This window comes from Ogataea polymorpha (assembly GCF_001664045.1).
Source record: "Ogataea polymorpha strain NCYC 495 leu1.1 chromosome Unknown OGAPOscaffold_4, whole genome shotgun sequence".
NCBI classification, from domain to species: Eukaryota; Fungi; Ascomycota; class Pichiomycetes; order Pichiales; family Pichiaceae; genus Ogataea; species Ogataea polymorpha.
In genome coordinates this window covers 96,911-112,793 of record NW_017264701.1, presented here as the reverse complement: position 1 = coordinate 112,793, position 15,883 = coordinate 96,911, and the positions used below count along the sequence as shown (strand labels likewise).

The 15,883-nt window shown below is 46.2% G+C and overlaps 11 protein-coding genes across 11 annotated transcripts; 5 read left to right on the top strand and 6 right to left on the bottom strand.

Moving 5' to 3' along the window:
* Positions 1-64: 64 nt before the first annotated feature.
* Positions 65-643, bottom strand: OGAPODRAFT_48863 (uncharacterized protein; the record flags this gene model as incomplete). The annotated part of the gene is made up of 1 exon (XM_018355606.1): positions 65-643. A coding segment is annotated over one exon (579 nt), but the record flags the coding sequence as incomplete, so codon positions are not given.
* Positions 644-1,119: 476 nt separating this feature from the next.
* OGAPODRAFT_100043 (uncharacterized protein) lies at positions 1,120-3,245 on the bottom strand (the record flags this gene model as incomplete). The annotated part of the gene is made up of 1 exon (XM_018352951.1): positions 1,120-3,245. One exon carries the CDS (start codon positions 3,243-3,245, stop codon positions 1,410-1,412), a length of 1,836 nt encoding a protein of 611 aa, XP_018210374.1. The 3' UTR covers positions 1,120-1,409.
* On the top strand, positions 3,190-4,658 carry OGAPODRAFT_82435 (uncharacterized protein; the record flags this gene model as incomplete). The annotated part of the gene is made up of 2 exons (XM_018356616.1): positions 3,190-3,235; positions 3,419-4,658. 2 exons carry the CDS (start codon positions 3,190-3,192, stop codon positions 4,624-4,626), a joined length of 1,254 nt encoding a protein of 417 aa, XP_018210373.1. The 3' UTR covers positions 4,627-4,658.
* Positions 4,659-4,713: 55 nt separating this feature from the next.
* OGAPODRAFT_93902 (uncharacterized protein) lies at positions 4,714-7,116 on the top strand (the record flags this gene model as incomplete). Its single annotated transcript, XM_018357430.1, has 1 exon — positions 4,714-7,116. The coding sequence occupies one exon, from the start codon at positions 4,714-4,716 to the stop codon at positions 6,127-6,129; it is 1,416 nt and encodes a 471-aa protein (XP_018210372.1). The 3' UTR covers positions 6,130-7,116.
* Positions 7,117-7,527: 411 nt separating this feature from the next.
* Positions 7,528-8,708, bottom strand: OGAPODRAFT_16407 (uncharacterized protein). The gene has a single exon (XM_018354407.1). It carries the CDS (start codon positions 8,648-8,650, stop codon positions 7,592-7,594), a length of 1,059 nt encoding a protein of 352 aa, XP_018210371.1. The 5' UTR covers positions 8,651-8,708; the 3' UTR covers positions 7,528-7,591.
* A 1,058-nt stretch (positions 8,709-9,766) lies between these two features.
* OGAPODRAFT_16406 (uncharacterized protein) lies at positions 9,767-10,090 on the bottom strand (the record flags this gene model as incomplete). The annotated part of the gene is made up of 1 exon (XM_018354406.1): positions 9,767-10,090. A coding segment is annotated over one exon (324 nt), but the record flags the coding sequence as incomplete, so codon positions are not given.
* A 376-nt stretch (positions 10,091-10,466) lies between these two features.
* Positions 10,467-10,838, top strand: OGAPODRAFT_44079 (uncharacterized protein; the record flags this gene model as incomplete). Its single annotated transcript, XM_018355464.1, has 1 exon — positions 10,467-10,838. A coding segment is annotated over one exon (372 nt), but the record flags the coding sequence as incomplete, so codon positions are not given.
* A 49-nt stretch (positions 10,839-10,887) lies between these two features.
* On the bottom strand, positions 10,888-11,811 carry OGAPODRAFT_93899 (uncharacterized protein; the record flags this gene model as incomplete). The annotated part of the gene is made up of 1 exon (XM_018357429.1): positions 10,888-11,811. The coding sequence occupies one exon, from the start codon at positions 11,809-11,811 to the stop codon at positions 10,897-10,899; it is 915 nt and encodes a 304-aa protein (XP_018210368.1). The 3' UTR covers positions 10,888-10,896.
* Positions 11,812-11,899: 88 nt separating this feature from the next.
* OGAPODRAFT_93898 (uncharacterized protein) lies at positions 11,900-12,954 on the top strand (the record flags this gene model as incomplete). The annotated part of the gene is made up of 1 exon (XM_018357428.1): positions 11,900-12,954. The coding sequence occupies one exon, from the start codon at positions 11,900-11,902 to the stop codon at positions 12,935-12,937; it is 1,038 nt and encodes a 345-aa protein (XP_018210367.1). The 3' UTR covers positions 12,938-12,954.
* Positions 12,955-12,986: 32 nt separating this feature from the next.
* Positions 12,987-14,312, bottom strand: OGAPODRAFT_8227 (uncharacterized protein; the record flags this gene model as incomplete). Its single annotated transcript, XM_018356603.1, has 1 exon — positions 12,987-14,312. One exon carries the CDS (start codon positions 14,310-14,312, stop codon positions 12,987-12,989), a length of 1,326 nt encoding a protein of 441 aa, XP_018210366.1.
* A 69-nt stretch (positions 14,313-14,381) lies between these two features.
* OGAPODRAFT_82432 (uncharacterized protein) lies at positions 14,382-15,844 on the top strand (the record flags this gene model as incomplete). Its single annotated transcript, XM_018356615.1, has 2 exons — positions 14,382-14,426; positions 14,472-15,844. 2 exons carry the CDS (start codon positions 14,382-14,384, stop codon positions 15,834-15,836), a joined length of 1,410 nt encoding a protein of 469 aa, XP_018210365.1. The 3' UTR covers positions 15,837-15,844.
* Positions 15,845-15,883: the final 39 nt, after the last annotated feature.

Genomic DNA, 15,883 nt, shown 5'->3' with positions numbered 1-15,883 from the left:
CTCTTCTCATGCCACCGTCTTTCTCGAGATGTTTTAAGATCTGATCCGCTAGTGGCATGGAATGGTCAAATTTTAGGGATAAGGAAGGCTCGCTCATAGCCCGGGTGGTAGCCGGCTGATTAGCATATTCCTTTTTTAAATCTCTTTCCAGTGCTTCGGCAAACAACTTGTCATGGGGCACGCTAAACCAAAAAAACACTTTCTGCTTCTTTTGTGTCCTGAGACATTGATTTTTGTGTAGAAACTTGAGGAAAGGCGACCGTGGATTCTCCAACACAGCGTCGGTACCGCATTTAAGGGCTCGGAGATCACTGAAGATCCCTTCTTCAAATTTCTTTCTATCAATGATGGTTCGTCCAAAATGGTGGATTTTGTACGCAATACAGCGTACAATGTCTGTTCCTGTGATGAAATACAGATTGTTCCAATACACACAGGAGACGAACCCCTCTTCCTTGTTCAGAAAGTATCTCCTGATGACTTGGTTTTCATGCCAGTTTACTGGAGCGGTGGCCAAAAAGAACTTCAGGTCATCAATCAGTCTTAATGAGGTTTCCACAAAACCGTCTGGGGTTCCTGGATGATTTTGGTCGCGGGCTGTGCGATTTTCATTCAAAACTGATCCATTCCCTGTCTCTGCCATGACAATTGGAGTATGGTATGAAGTATAGTGTAACAACGGCTTCAGGCCCACCGAGATGTAACAGAATGATTGAGATTAGAATCGGCCTTTTTTTGTAACTCAGAGAGCACCATCAGGATGTCTCAGGTACTTATATATTTGTTTCAAGAAGAGTTTCCTAATTTATGTGCCAGCTTTCGCGACGGTTACCATTATATATCGTGCGAAAAGAGATAAGGCATTAAAAAAAAATTCGCAGATTAAATGTCTGCAGTGTGGAGTTACGCGGGTACCTTTTGTGGCAGCATCATGCAAACAATTGCGACAACCCTGAGACACCGGGTTCTGGCCAGTGTTTTTGTAACCAGCATATACGATCGGACCCGAAACGTTTCATCTCATTTGTTTCAGCTCCTCATTTGATCTCTTCAGATCAATTGCGCACTTTGAGCTCATGTTCTGCCATATGGACGTGTATCGTATCTAATCCGATGTCCGAAATTGGGGCTGTTTTTTCCACATAGTCCTGTGCTGTCACATCTGCTTTGGTTACATTGTGGTCCCGCAAACAGCAATGTATCACAGCTATGGCCATTTTCAGTAATAATAAAATACTAATGCCGATGGATCATATGGACTCCATCACATAAAGAAACCCGATATCACTCATGCAGCTTTCAATTACTCTTTTCTATTAATTATCAGGAATCGTATTTGACGCACTCAGAACACGCCTCAATACCACGTCCTAATCCCCCAACCTGCTACCCCCAAGGGCTCTCTCCCTCTACCTTGACTTGGGCTTGTGTTTCGTCTCTTCTTCGGGCTCCTGATTGCGCACCAGTTCGTCTTTTATTATTCTCTTCCAGTCTGCATACCGTCTAGAGTACAGCTCCATGTGCCAGTTCTTCCAAACTTGGCGGCCGTAGCCACTGTTTTTCAAGAGCTCGCGATTGTCGGAGAGAATTTTCGCAATTCTGTCTTTATACATATTAAGTCCAAATGTGAATTCCCATAAACAATCAACAATGTGCGATCCAGTTGCATGGCACGCCAGTTCTGCAATGATTTCTGTTAGTTTGTTAAGTAATTTCTTGCGCCTGATCGTGTCGACATCTTTGCTCAAACACTTCTCCACAACGTGCGAAAAGACACCGTGCTTGCACATGGCTTTCAGCCTGTCAGGCTCCATGGCAATCAATGCATCAACACACTCTTGCAAGAACTTTGAGTCGTATGCAACAACCTTCTCCAGAAAGAGTGCTCGACGACGCTCATCGGCTGTAGGCCAGTCGTCTCTTGTGTTCCCCAGCGTGGACGTCGAGAGTCTGAGAACGCTTTCAAATATGTCTGAATTCTCGCCGAGACGGAAAAACTGAACGAGCTTTTCCACGATTTCTGGTTTCAAATAGTCTCCGCGTTCCTGTGAAGTGTCCATGATACTCTGACCGAAATCAAACCCATTGACAATGAGCTCGTTGAGATGCGGAACCAGCTCGTCCAATAGGAACTTTTGGTCCGCGGGCTTGAGCTTCTTCAATAGGGCGCGAATCACGTATGCCCCAGTGGTTTCACGCTTGGCAAGTTTCAAAACACGTTCTTTCATGTAACACTGGAACAACCGTTCGACGTTCTTGTGACGCTGTGTGGAGATCACTGTCTCCAAAAAATGGGAGCCAACAGCATCCGACAGCAGGTACTCCACAAATGCTTCTTCTTTTGGGTCTTTTTCGTGCGAAACCACGTTGAACGTTTTACACCACAGCGTTCGATCCTTGTCAACAATACCTTCCAGCTGTATCAGGAGCTGAATCACTGGAGACCCAATCTTGTCAATTGCCAGCTCCCTCAGCGACTTTGTGTTGTGTTGTTCATTCACAAGCCTCAGAATGTCTGCCAGCTCGTCCTTGAACGAAGAAGGAGTCATGTATGAGCGCTTGTAGTCTTCATTGTCCTTGATATCAATCATTTTGCGCGCAATCTTGGACTTCTTGGACCGGAGCACAGAGTTAGATTCCACCGTCGAGGGAAGCTGTTTGCCTCCCAAAATAAGAAGTATCACGCGCAACACATGTGACGCATACCTGTGGACAATTAGATTATCCAGCTGCGGTTTGATCTCGGTCAAGAGAAAAAGAAGCATGTTCTCCATGGAAACATATTCCTCGTCAGCATCCGGCTCCTCCGGCTCACAGGTCATTTGTTTCTCCACATACATAGCCATTCTCACCAGATACGTCTCCATCACATGTGAAGAGTACTTTTGGCAGCACAACTGAACGAAATGACCATTGAATGCACTGAACAGCTGTCTCATCTGACGCTCCGTGGCCACCAAAACAAGTCTTTCCACCAATTTGGAGCATATTTGGTTTGTAACTAGCTTCAGCTCTTTGCCCTTCGATTCCTCGTAAACACCTGCAACGAAGTATTCTCGTTCCTCGCTGCTACTAAAAGCATTTATATTAAGCGTAGACTCTGCCTGTTTGAAGTATTCCAGCTCTGTGGAATCAAGCAGCCCAAAAAATGGAGTTGCTTCCTTGGTGTTGTTTGCTAAAATCTCCTCAATGCCCTCGCCGAGGTTCTCTTTTCTCTTGTCTCGTCTGCCTCTAGGTTTACCCATCAGATCTATTTTTTAATAAATTTTTTTTGAACTTTGCAGAATAACGTAATCGTAGAAAAATATCATAAAAAAGCTTTCTTGTATTTGCTTCCAGATGGATTTAGATCCTGAATTCGCTCCCTCGCCTGAACACTCGGAAGATGAAAATAATGATGACGGCAAAAAGGCACCAGATGCCCTGAAGGGCGCCAACGGTGGCTACGCTTGGGAGGACCAGTACAGACGTTCATGGGATATAGTGCAGGAAGACGAGAGCGGAAGTATAGAATCGATTGTGTCTGGCCTTGTGGAATCACAGAAAAAACGATACATGAAGAACATTACGCCTTTCCAACGTGGGATCATCCGTACAATGGTGCTGGTACTGGATTTCTCGAATGTGATGATGGAAAAAGATTTTAGACCTAATCGAGTGTCTGTGATGATTTCCAACGCCATAGAATTCGTCGGGGAGTTTTTCGACCAAAACCCTATTTCACAGCTCAGCATAGTCATCATGCGCAACGGAATTGCTCAGCTGGTTTCTGAAGTGAGTGGCAATCCTCACGACCACATTGAAGCACTAAAGAATATTCGCAAACTGGAACCTCAAGGGTATCCTTCTCTGCAAAACGCTTTGGAAATGTGCCGAGGCCTTTTACTACATGTTGCTTCGCACTGCACGCGAGAGGTGCTGATAATATTTGGTGCCCTGTTCACATCGGATCCGGGAAATATACATAAAACGATTCAGGATCTGGTGCGAGAGAAAATCACCGTGCGTGTGATTGGACTGACAGCACAGGTGGCTGTTTGCCAGGAGCTGTGCCGCATGACAAATTACGGTGACCTTAAAAACTCGTACCATGTGGTGTTGTACGAACAGCATTTCAAAGAGCTTTTTATGGACGCTGTCACGCCATTGGCGGTGACTAAAGTTGAATCGCAAAAGAAAGACGGATTCACTCTCGTGAAGATGGGATTTCCCTCGCGAGTGAGCGATAATCAGCCGACATTCTGCTCCTGCCATTCGAAGGCGGTGTATGGGGGCTATATCTGTCCGAACTGCAAAAGCAAGGTGTGTGTACTGCCCACAGTTTGTCCGTGCTGCGATCTGATGCTAATTCTGTCGACACATCTTGCACGGTCATACCACCACCTGTTTCCGTTGAAACTCTTCCAGGAAGTGCCCGTTAGCGAAGAGTATAGCTCGAGCCACTGCTTTGGCTGCCAGGCGCAGTTCCCGCCTGGCGTGGCCCCATCGGCGCGACGAGAATACCACACGAGCTCGCGGTACCACTGCCAGGACTGCAGTAAGGACTTTTGCATTGACTGCGACGTGTTCATCCACGAGGTCTTGCACAACTGCCCGGGCTGCGAGGCTGATAGCAGAAAGCTATAAAATATTCTATGTATGTGCTCGTAACCATTTTATCAGTAAAACGTACACATACTACTTTTATATTCGCCAATTGCACTACAAAAACAGATGTCTACCACGAAGTCGGTGATAAGAACCATCAAAAATGTGGCCAACGGCTACTCCAATGTGCAGGTGATGGTTAGAAATGCTACCAGTAACGATCCGACAGGTCCCACGACATCCCAGATGGCAGATGTGGCCAACCATACGTACGAAAACGGAGAGTTTTTGGAGGTGATGGATATCATCGACCGTCGGCTGAACGACAAGGGAAAGAACTGGCGGCATATTGCCAAGTCGCTGACTCTCCTGGACTACCTGGTGCGGTATGGGTCTGAGGACGTGGTTCTGTGGGCAAAGGAAAATATATACATCATCAAGACCTTGAGAGAATTTCAGGTGAACGACATGCTGGGCGCAGACCAAGGAGCCATTATCCGTGTGAAGGCGAAAGAATTGACGGCGTTGTTGCGCGATGACGAAAGACTGAACCAGGAGCGAGAGCTGGCCAGACAGAGAATGACCGATAGACGCACCAGGAGGAAAAACCGGATGTCACCTGATGAGGACGAATACGATGAGGCGTTGCAGAAGGCACTAGAGGAGAGCCGATTGACAGCCGAGGAGGAGGCTCGCAGACGCAGAAACCAGAGCGACGAGAGTTTGGAGAAGGCCATTCAGCTCAGCCTCGAGGAGGAGGAGATGCGGAAACGTAACAACAACTTGCTCGATCTAGACGACAACACCACGCAGCCACCTCAGGTCTTTGGCTACTATCCACAGGGACAAGAGATGGGTCAGATCATTGGCTACGATATGTACGGCAATCCAGTGTATGCCAACCAGCAGATGAACACGGGGTATCTCCAGAACGCATACCAGGATATGGCTATGCAGCAGCAGATGTACCAGCAGCAGCTATACGAGCAGCAATTGGCGCAGCAGCAGGCACAGCAGATGGCCGCGTACCAGCAACAACTGGCACAACAACAGCTTCTTTTGCAACAACAACAGCAGCAGCAGCAACAACAACAACAAATTCCACTCAAGACTGGCTCGAACAACCCATTCGCTCATCTTCAGCAGCAGCAACAGGCAACTTCGCAGCCTGCAAAGCCTGTTGAGCAAGCCCAACAGCAAGAGCCTCTTAGACAGACGCCGACAGGCATTCAGAAGATGAACGAACAGTACTCGAAACTGAACGCTTTGTTGGCCACCGGCACGGGCGTGGACACGTTTGGAAACATTGGTGACACAAGAATTCCTGCACAACACACGAAAACGGGAACCTTTATCAATTCGTACGGAACAGGAATTAAGCAGGAGAATGGCTCCAATTCGGCCAATCCGTTTTTCGATACACAATATACAGGAATCCCATCCACGGGAATTACGCCTTCATACACGGGATACGGTTTTGGGAACCAGCAGACAAAGAAATCTGGCTCCAACGCCAACGGAGCTAGTCTTATTGACCTCTAAAGTTTTTTAGACTCATACATTTTCAACAAGTCCTGCAACCGTCTTTTCTCCACACGTTCTGCTTCGAGCTCCTGCTCGAACCTCTCGTTCATGCCTGCGACCAACTTCTTGAACTCGAGTCTCAAAATCGATGCGCTGACGTTGTTCTTGGTAGGGGAAGAAGTGGCCACAAAAGATTGGTCCTCTTGGTATGACGTGAGAGGCGTTGACGGGGAAGATGACTGATTTGCTCCCTGACCGAACGAGAGCGGTCTCTCCACCGTCGTATCGCCTAGACGGTCGACCTTCAGAATGTTCAACTGCTTGGCCTGGTCAATGGTTTCCCGTTGTTTGTTGGCCAATTGCATTTGTAACTCACTGTTTTGTAGCTCCAATTTCAATAATTGAGACGTTTGTTTAGAAAGTTCGCTGTTTGATTTGTCGAGCAGCTCTTGTGATTGGCTGAGCTTCTGCCGCAGCTCGCTAAGCACAGTGTTGTGGAGCTCGCGCTCGTCCTCAAACTTGCGTGTAAGGTAATTGTGTGCAAATTGAAGATCACTGAGGGCCGTTCTTAATTCCTCCACGTCGGAGGACTCTTGCTTGTTGTCCACATCCTTCGTGAATTGGTGTGTCTCGGAGATTGGCGTGGTTTTTGAGCCGTTCACAAGGGCAGCAATGCAATTTGAACACCACTCGATTCGGCCTGTCAGGCTGCGCATCTTTTCGATGTTGGGCTCGGGAAGTTCCACGTTGTTCTGCACAGACATTGACACCACCTTAGACACAAGCCCTTCCAGCGATCGCTCCACATCGCTCGCCATGAAAGCAGCATTCTGGTCAAGGAACATGTCCTGCACGTATCCCAACTGCGAAACTAAAATCTCATGGCTACTCAGCTTTGCCTGCAAAAACTCCAAATCCTTGTCAACCGCAACGAAACGTTCAAACAACTGTGACTGCAGGCCCTCCGACAACTTTTCAAGTAGTTGTGTTTTTGATGCTTTTAACTCCTCGATCTGGTTTTTAACGCGTTTCGCTTCTTCCAGCGTTAGGACCTCCTTTCCCTCGGAATGCTCGTATAATTCTGCCAGTGTACGCTCAATCAGAATGTTCAGCTCAACAGGACTGATATTTTCGCGCTGAAGCTTGAATGATCGCGCACTCGGATCATCGATTATCTGTTTAAGATGCTGATTCAGAACGTTATTTGGTTGTCTTCGATTTGGTTCTTTATGATCTCGAAGCTGAATCGCCAACCTCCACGGATCCTCTAGATCAAATGCAGGGTTTTTTTGACATGTTTGACGCGTTTCTAACAGCTTTAAAGCAAGCGAACTCATTATTTATTTATTTTTTTTACCTTCGCATCTGATTCAATTATTTTTCAGTATCGTGAAGAGTAGATTTCGGAAATACTGCGATTAATTTAGCACTTGTCGTAAGCCCGCACGTGGCGTCAAATATTACACAGTTGTAAACAAAGTCAGGATTCGTACCTGCAACACACTTCTTCAATACGTTGCAACAGCTCGTCCTTACGAGATTGGGAAATGTGAGAACCTTTGACTCCATTCTGGGCAATCAACTTCCATGTTGGGATGTCCAGACCAAACTTGGATTGAACTGCAAGGTAATTATCAAGAATATAGCCACCGAAGTAGGCGGGATCGTCAGAGTTGATAGAAAATGGAACGCCAGCTTCAATCCATTCCTTGATCGGTAGCTCTGCGATGTCTTGCACAACACGGAGCTTCAGATTCGACAGTGGACATAAAGACAGCATGGTCTGGCTATCCGCAAGCCTTTTAATCAGCTGTGGGTCCTTTATGGAGTTTACACCGTGATCAATACGCGTGACTTTCAATAAATCCAAAGAGTTGTGGATATAATCAGGACCTCCTTCCTCCCCTGCGTGAGCCGTCAAAAGTACTTCGGGATGGTGTTTGGCCATATGCCCATAACATTCTTTAAAGAGTTCTGGCGGAAAAGGCTTTTCCGAGGAGTCCAAGCCAAGTCCGTGGATAAGGCCCTGCTCGTAGTAGGGCTTGGCCAAAGCAATGGTGTCCAGCCCGTCTTGAGCTGGCAAATGTCTCAGAAGACACATGATCAGTTTAGTCGTGATCCCCAATTCTGCCTCAGCTTTGTCGCATGCCTTTCTAAATCCCTTCACAACAGTCTCCATACTGATACCTCTCTCGAGGTGGCCCTGGGGATCGAAAAAAGTCTCAGCATGATGTAGGCCATCTGCATGTGCTTTTCTGAAGTAGGCCCATGCAAGTTCGAAGAAATCATCCTCAGTGATCAAAACACTCATTCCCACATAGTACAAATCCAAAAAGTCCTGCAGATCTTTGAAGTTGTCATATTTGTACTGCAAATCATCCACAGTCTTAGGAAAATGATCAGGGAGTTGAATGTGATTTCTAGCAGCCAAGGGGAAAAGGAGATCAGGCCCTAATGTGCCTTCCAAGTGGACATGATGCTCACACTTTGGAAGCTCATGGAGAAATTGGCGCATCTCTGGGGTCACTGTGTGGATCATACTAGCAAAGTCTTGGTGCTCAGATAAATTTTTAAGTGAACAATAGAACCGTTCTGCGTTTCTTTTTTGGCCCGCGGTGCCAAATATGCCAAATACGGCTAACTGTCTAAAATAGAAAAGCCAGATCTTGGATTCGATAGCTTCAGATCAAAGATTTTCTTTGTCTTAGATCTCGTGTATGCCGGGTGCTGAATCAAAACTCAGTTCTGCCTTCGTTGTAATATTTTACAGCCAAGAGAGCCCCCCCAATTTGATTAGTGAAATAGAATAATGAGCCAAGTAGCGGAATACTCTCTAGTAGGCTAGCCACCAATCCAAAACTCCAGTAATCTCCCTCCCTTTCTTTAATCAGGTACCTTACCTGACGATCTCTGAGTCTAGTCAATCTGTAATAGCGTTTCTCGAAGCCATTACCTTTTGCAACAGCACTGTTGAAGCTCAAAGCCATTGGGCCAATAATGGGGACAAAACTGAGAACAACTGGTCTCAAGTTGGAATAAAAACTCCCTGGCAGAGTCACTGGAGCCCATAATGAATTTTCCCAAAGCTTGTCGCCAAAAGTGGGACCAACGACTCTCTTTAGTTTGCCCGGTATGACAACTTTTTCCAGCCCTTCACGGCATAATACATTATCAAAAAGGGAGTCCATAGGCCGAGGAATCAGATAGTTGTCCAAGATATAGCTAGTGATAAAATTGGCCTCCTGCGCAGTAACGCCCACTCCCACGAGTAATCCAAACGGTCCGCAACAGCACATCGCCACAGAGACGTTGAGCAAAAACATTGTGCTAAACACCGATAAAAAAACTGACACATGAACAATTAAGATGGGAGGTACCAATCTCAGGTAAATGGGCCACAAAGAAGGGTTCTCAAAAAAGTAAATCACGCCCCTAACAGGATACTGGGCTGCTCCAGACTGCAAGACTCCACGTGCAATCGTAATTGGACGAGTCAACTCCATAAGGATCCGCGCGTTGACGGCATCGGTCAATGAGGACATAAAGGGTATTGTAAGGCGCTAAGGATATTGCCCCTTTTTTTTTACAGTGTCGCGGAGCTATAATTTAAAGATTTGTGATAATTTCTTGATTACATAAGCAGATGTGAATTAGTCTAGTCGAAAAGACCAAAGCCCATGTCGTCATCCTCCTCTTCCTCTTCTTCAGCAGCGGCCTCCTCAGCAGCAGCCTCAGAAGCACCGGCAGCAGCACCAGAAGCAGCAGCAGCAGCAGGAGCACCAGTTGGGACACTGGACATCTTTTCGGTACCTTCAGCGATGAGCTCTTCCACGGATTTACCTTCAACTTCGGCAATCAGCTTGTCCAGCTTTTCGGATTCCACTTCGACACCAACAGACTCGAGCACCTTGGTGACGTCGGCGGCAGATGGGGCGGTGTTTCCAGCTTGAACAAGCAAAAGGTAAGCAGCGATGTATTTCACTTAATGTTAGTATTGGCGGGTTGGAGCTAACTGGATAGAGTGTGGGAGGCTAGGGGATTAAAATGTCCCCGTTGTGGGGCCCGACAAAGTCTCCTTCACCTATTCGTCCATTCAAGGTACTCACTTTTTGTGCTATGTTGTGGATGTCGAAATTCTTCAATATTTCTGGTTGACACCTTGCACCGCACTGGAAAATTTTCAGGACCAGCACACGACGTACGCAGTCACAAATTTTTTTTCCGCACCTGTATGATTTTTGGTGTGAGGTGTGCAATAGTGAGCCCTGGCCGCAGAGTGCAAAGATTTTTCATACACTTTTACAACTCTAATCTTTCAACACAACACCATGTCTCAAGTCGAACAAAGAAAGAAGAGAACCTTCAAGACTTTCTCTTTCAAGGGAGTTGACCTTGCTGACCTCCTTGAGCTGTCCACCGAGGACTTCGCCAAATTGTGCCATGCCAGAGTTAGAAGAAGATTTTCCAGAGGTCTCGGTTCCAAGCCAATGGGTTTGATCAAGAAGTTGAGAGCTGCTAAGCTTGCTGCTGGTCCAAACGAGAAGCCAGCTGTTGTCAAGACTCACCTCAGAAATATGATCGTCATGCCAGAAATGATCGGCTCTCTTATTGGAATCTACAACGGTAAGGTGTTCAACACCATCGAAGTCAAGCCAGAGATGGTTGGCCACTACCTTGGAGAGTTCTCCATCACCTACAACCCTGTCCAGCACGGAAAAGCATCCTCTGGTTCTAAGTTGAAACTTTATTAGAACAGCTAATGAAATACAATAAGTACCTATTTTATCATACCAGGTTCATCTCTTTGAGATCCTGCTGGACCTCCTCACCCGTACAGCTTTTCAGGTCGTTCAGCGAGCTTGGGAATCCTCCAGTGTATTTTTCTATGCCTTTCAAGCTACTAAGCTCGTGGTACAGTGCGTTTCTTTGAACCACCAGCCTGTTGATTGCGCTCTGCGAGTTCACGTTTGCAGCAGTAATGTCTCCGTTGTATTGGTAGTAGTCGGGTAGGTTCAAAGTGACGTTGTCCAAGGCCCGTCGTTCCTTGTTGATCTCGTACCAGTTCGACGTTATGTTTGTAATCTCTTCGCTTTTCAGGTCCTGGCAGCACTTTATAAACTGTTGGTGTATTGCCACTCGTGTAGCTCGCGTCTGGTTGTCCAGGCATTTAAGCTTGTATTTTTGCAGATTCACATATCGTGCAACTTTGGCCTGGAAGTTATTTTCAATCATATTGGAGTAATTTAGAAAGTCCGGGTGTTTGTTGGAATTGCAAAGCTCCAGCTCAAATAACAGCTTGTTCATTTGTGTCTCATAAAGTTTGTCTTTCAGCAGCGCAAATTCAATCTCGATATTCTTTATCTCCTCTAAGGCAGTCAACCGGAGGTGTTCCCTGGCTTTCTCCTCCTCCCCTTCCTTTTCGCTGTTGCGCTCCTCCTTGTCCTCACCTGTGTCTTGGTCTTCCTCCATTCCTGACTCCTCCTCGGCCTGTTCTCCCTCATCTTCCTCCTCGCCACTGAGTTTCTCGTCTTCTTCCTGCTTGTTTGTTTCAGCAAGTCTCGCGAGCCTACTCTCTTCGACGCTTTCCATCCTGTCTGTCTCCGCCTCTGACGAATTGATCTCGCTCACCTCGCTGGATGGATTCTTTCTGTCGTTTGCTACCGTTGATGCCGTGTCCTCGGCTGCTATAGTTTCCCCCATGGAAAACACACCTTTAAAGATTAAGAAAATATAAGGTAGTGCATCACTAAAAGGCTATCAAAAAATTTATTTTTTTTGAACTATACATATGTCTGATTCGCTGGCCACGCTGTTTGCACAGCCTTCCAGGATCGACAACAAGGAGCTGGTTGCTCGCAAACGGACTCTGATCGAGATTCCAAAGACTGAGGAGGAAGAAAGGGCGTTGGAGTCAGGACAACAGTCGAATAAAAGATTGAAAAGGGCCGCAGAATTTGCTAAGTCTCGCAAAGAAGAATCTTCAACCATCACTTCGGCTCCTAAATATGATCCTGTTGTTGAGAAGGAGAAGAATAAGCGCACAATTTTCATTGGAAATCTTCCGACAGCCATCATGGCCTCCAAAAAATCTACCAAGGAGCTGAAGGCTCTGTTCAAGCCTTTTGGCAAGATCGAGTCGATGAGATTTAGATCATTTGCAGTTCAATCCAACATTCCAAGAAAGGCTGCCTACATTTTGCATAACGTGAAAGACGACGATACCACCAACTGCTATATGGTATTTGAAAAAGAGGAAGATTCGCTCAAGGCTGTGGAGCTGAACGGAACCGTGTTCATGGATCACCACCTAAGAGTTGACCATGTTGCTCAGCCCTTGAAGCATGACAACAAGCTTTCTGTTTTTGTGGGAAACCTTGATTTTGAGGAGACGGAGGAATCTCTGTGGAGATTTTTCAACGAGACTTGTTCACCAGACAAATCGAACGTCATCGCGAATGTGCGGTTGGTTAGGGATGCCAAGACTAACTATGGTAAAGGATTTGCAATTGTACAGTTCACAGATACAAACTACGTCTCTAAAGCATTGCTACAGAACAAAAAAGAGCTCACGACATCAAAGAAACCTAGAGGGCTCCGCATCACGCGCTGCAGGAACCAGACGGTGGCTCCGGTGAAGGATAGAAAGTTGGGATTGGCTGTGAAAGCTGGAAAAGTGGTCTTGGAAGGTGAGAGAGCCAAAAAGGGTATTCGTGTGAAGGGTATCAAGAATGGTGGTCATGCTGGCGGTAAAAAGAAGCCAAGAAACCCTGAAGGAAGAGCTGCAAGAAGGAGTAAGGAGTTTAGGCAAAAGCTAGGCGTTAAGTGACATGATGTAAAATAGAACGACTAAAATTCTATTAGATTTAAAAATTGCCTTAAATAAATAATCGTGCGTATTTTTGGTAGCTGACAGTGTTGTCCTCCAATTTAGTGATCGGTTGTGTCCACGTGAGGTTAGAGATAATGTCATTTGACAGCTCTGGACATGGACGGATCATTTCTGGATAAAGATGTTCAGCGTTACGATGCTTTAAGGCAATTTGGATCATGTTACGGAAAGCTTCGTGCTGCTGACTATTGTGATATAGGAATTTGAGGACAGTGTAGTAATTTTCGTGAGAACCCAGCGATCGTAGGTGCAGCTTCAAAAGCTTGTTGTACACGAGTTTTCTCTTCGATAAAGAAATAGGACATTTGGAGTGAAAATACTCGAGCATAGAGACCGACTTATACATCTCGCCTTTATGTGCCGGCTGAACAATAAGCTGTTGGAGATGGGAGAACTTGAGCGGACGTCTCATTTGAAAGACGTCAACACTTTTGATCAGACAGTCCAAGTTGTAATAGAAAGAGTAGATCCGGATATAATTGACTGGATGAATGCTACCCCAAAGCTGGCAAAATGAGTCCGGGTATTGCCTCAGAAACTCAATCGCCTGCTGGGATGTACGCAGCTCATTCTCTTGAATCTTCAATACTTGCCAGATGCTTCTCTGAAGAGGAATCTTGGCTTGCAGCATGCTGTGCAAATACTCTTTAGCTGACTCTTTGGGGAGCAGCATCAATAGACTTGTCCACGTTGCCAACGTCGGGTCCAGATCGTATTCAATGATCTTGTCCACGCATGTATCAACAATTCGCTCCTTTGACTGTTTGTCCAAATAGATAGCCGAGTTAAGCACAAGATTCACCCATTTCATGCGAGGTTCAATTCCTACCGAGGGAGCCATGTTGAAAATGAGGTTGAGCATTGTAGCACAATGATTGTAGCTGTGAAGGAATGAGAGCAGCTTGTCAACTGTGTGATTAGTTAAGAGTGGCAAATTCTCGTCTTTCAAGACTTCATGGTACAGAATATTCAATACCGTGGGGGACTCTTTGGGAGACGGCCTAGCACAGGTCAGATATGTAACGTAATTTTCCAATGCTGTCGCATCTGTGAATTTTGTAGGAGGCTTAATTCTGCGGGCTTGCTGAGGAATCAAGGAACTGTCAGGCCTTGTAAGGATCTGTAATTTGTGGTCCCAAAATGCATCTGTCAGGGGACTCTTTGAATTGAACTTGAGTCGGGCAAAATCGACATAGCGCGAAATGTACTTTGGCAGAGGAAAACACACAGGGACGAACTCGTTTCTGGCAGCATTTCTAGAGACACCAATGGATGAAAATCTCACAAATACTATTGATTGGGTCCGCAGCATGAGTTAGAAATGGTGGGGTAGATTTTAAAAATTCAGATTACCTAAAAAAAACCTTATCATCATATCAATATGGGTTCCCAGGCATCCAAAATTGTTGAACCAAAATTTACACCAGTGAGAAGCGCCAATGACGATGACGAGCTTCTGTTGAAGTTACAGGCAAGACTAGGGCAGCAGGATGAGTCCAAAGATGCCCCATTGAGCCTGAGTAACCTCTCCAAGTGGGAGGCAAATTTGCTGGCAGACCCAAAGAATAGACTAGCTCTGAACTGCTTTACCAGCCACGACATCACAGAGATAGTTGCACAGACGGCAGCCATCAATCTGGATAATGTCGATTTGTTCAATGTGAATGTCAAGTTCGAAGGCGCACCCATCACCAACCAGAAGTCATCTGGCAGATGCTGGCTTTTTGCGTCCACTAACGTATTCAAGGAGTTTATCAAGGCCAAGCACCAACTAGAAAGTTTTGAGTTTTCACAGAACTATTTGTTTTTCTATGACAAGCTGGAGAAGTCGAACTGGTTTTTGAACAGGATTATTGAGTCGGCCGATGAAGAAATTGACTCCAGATTGGTCCAGTACCTCATGCAGACGCCAGAGAACGACGGTGGCCAGTGGGACATGGTTGTCAACCTCGTGAAGACGTACGGTCTTGTTCCAAAATCTGTCTATCCGGACTCGGCTTCGTCTATTAGCTCCAGTGGTCTAAACTACCTGGTTAACAACAAGTTACGGGAATTTGCGCTCGTTTTGCGTAAGTTGAGCACCAGCGAGAAAGACGAGGACATCGAAGGCGTCAAGACTTCGATGCTGAACGAGATCTTCAACATTTTGGCCTTAACTCTGGGACTGCCTCCGAAGCCTGATGATGAGATCACTTGGGAGTACAAGGACAAATTCGGCAGCTTCCATTCCGTCAAAACCACCCCATTGGGAATGTACAGTGACCTTCTAGGCTTTGATGCTGCCAAGTACTTTTCGCTGATCCATGACCCTAGAAACACCGAGGGACTGTATACCGTCGACAAGCTGGGCAACATTGAAGGTGGAAAGCCTATCGAGTACGTCAACACGTCTATCGACAACCTCAAGCAGGCTGCCATTGCTATGTTGCACGCAAACCATCCTGTGTTTTTCGGGTGCGATGTTGGGAAGTTTGGCAAAACAGACTTGGGCCTCCTGGACGTAGACTCTTGGGACTACCAACTGGGCTTTGGCACCGACATGCACCTAAACAAGAAGCAGCGTCTGATGACAGGTTCATCGCAAATGACGCATGCCATGGTACTAGTCGGTGTCCATCTTGTTGACGGAAAACCTGTTCGCTGGAAGGTGGAGAACTCCTGGGGTGAGTACGGAGCTCACAAGGGCTATTACGTTATGAGCGACAAATGGTTTGACGAGTATGTTTTCCAGATCGTTACGAGCGAGATATTCGCTCCTGCCAAGTTGTCAGATATCTGGAAGAGCAAGGATTACAAAGTTTTGCCATACTATGATCCTATGGGGGCCCTTGCTTAAATTTTTTTGGAATTTTTTTTTTATTACATATAACATGAATGTCTTTA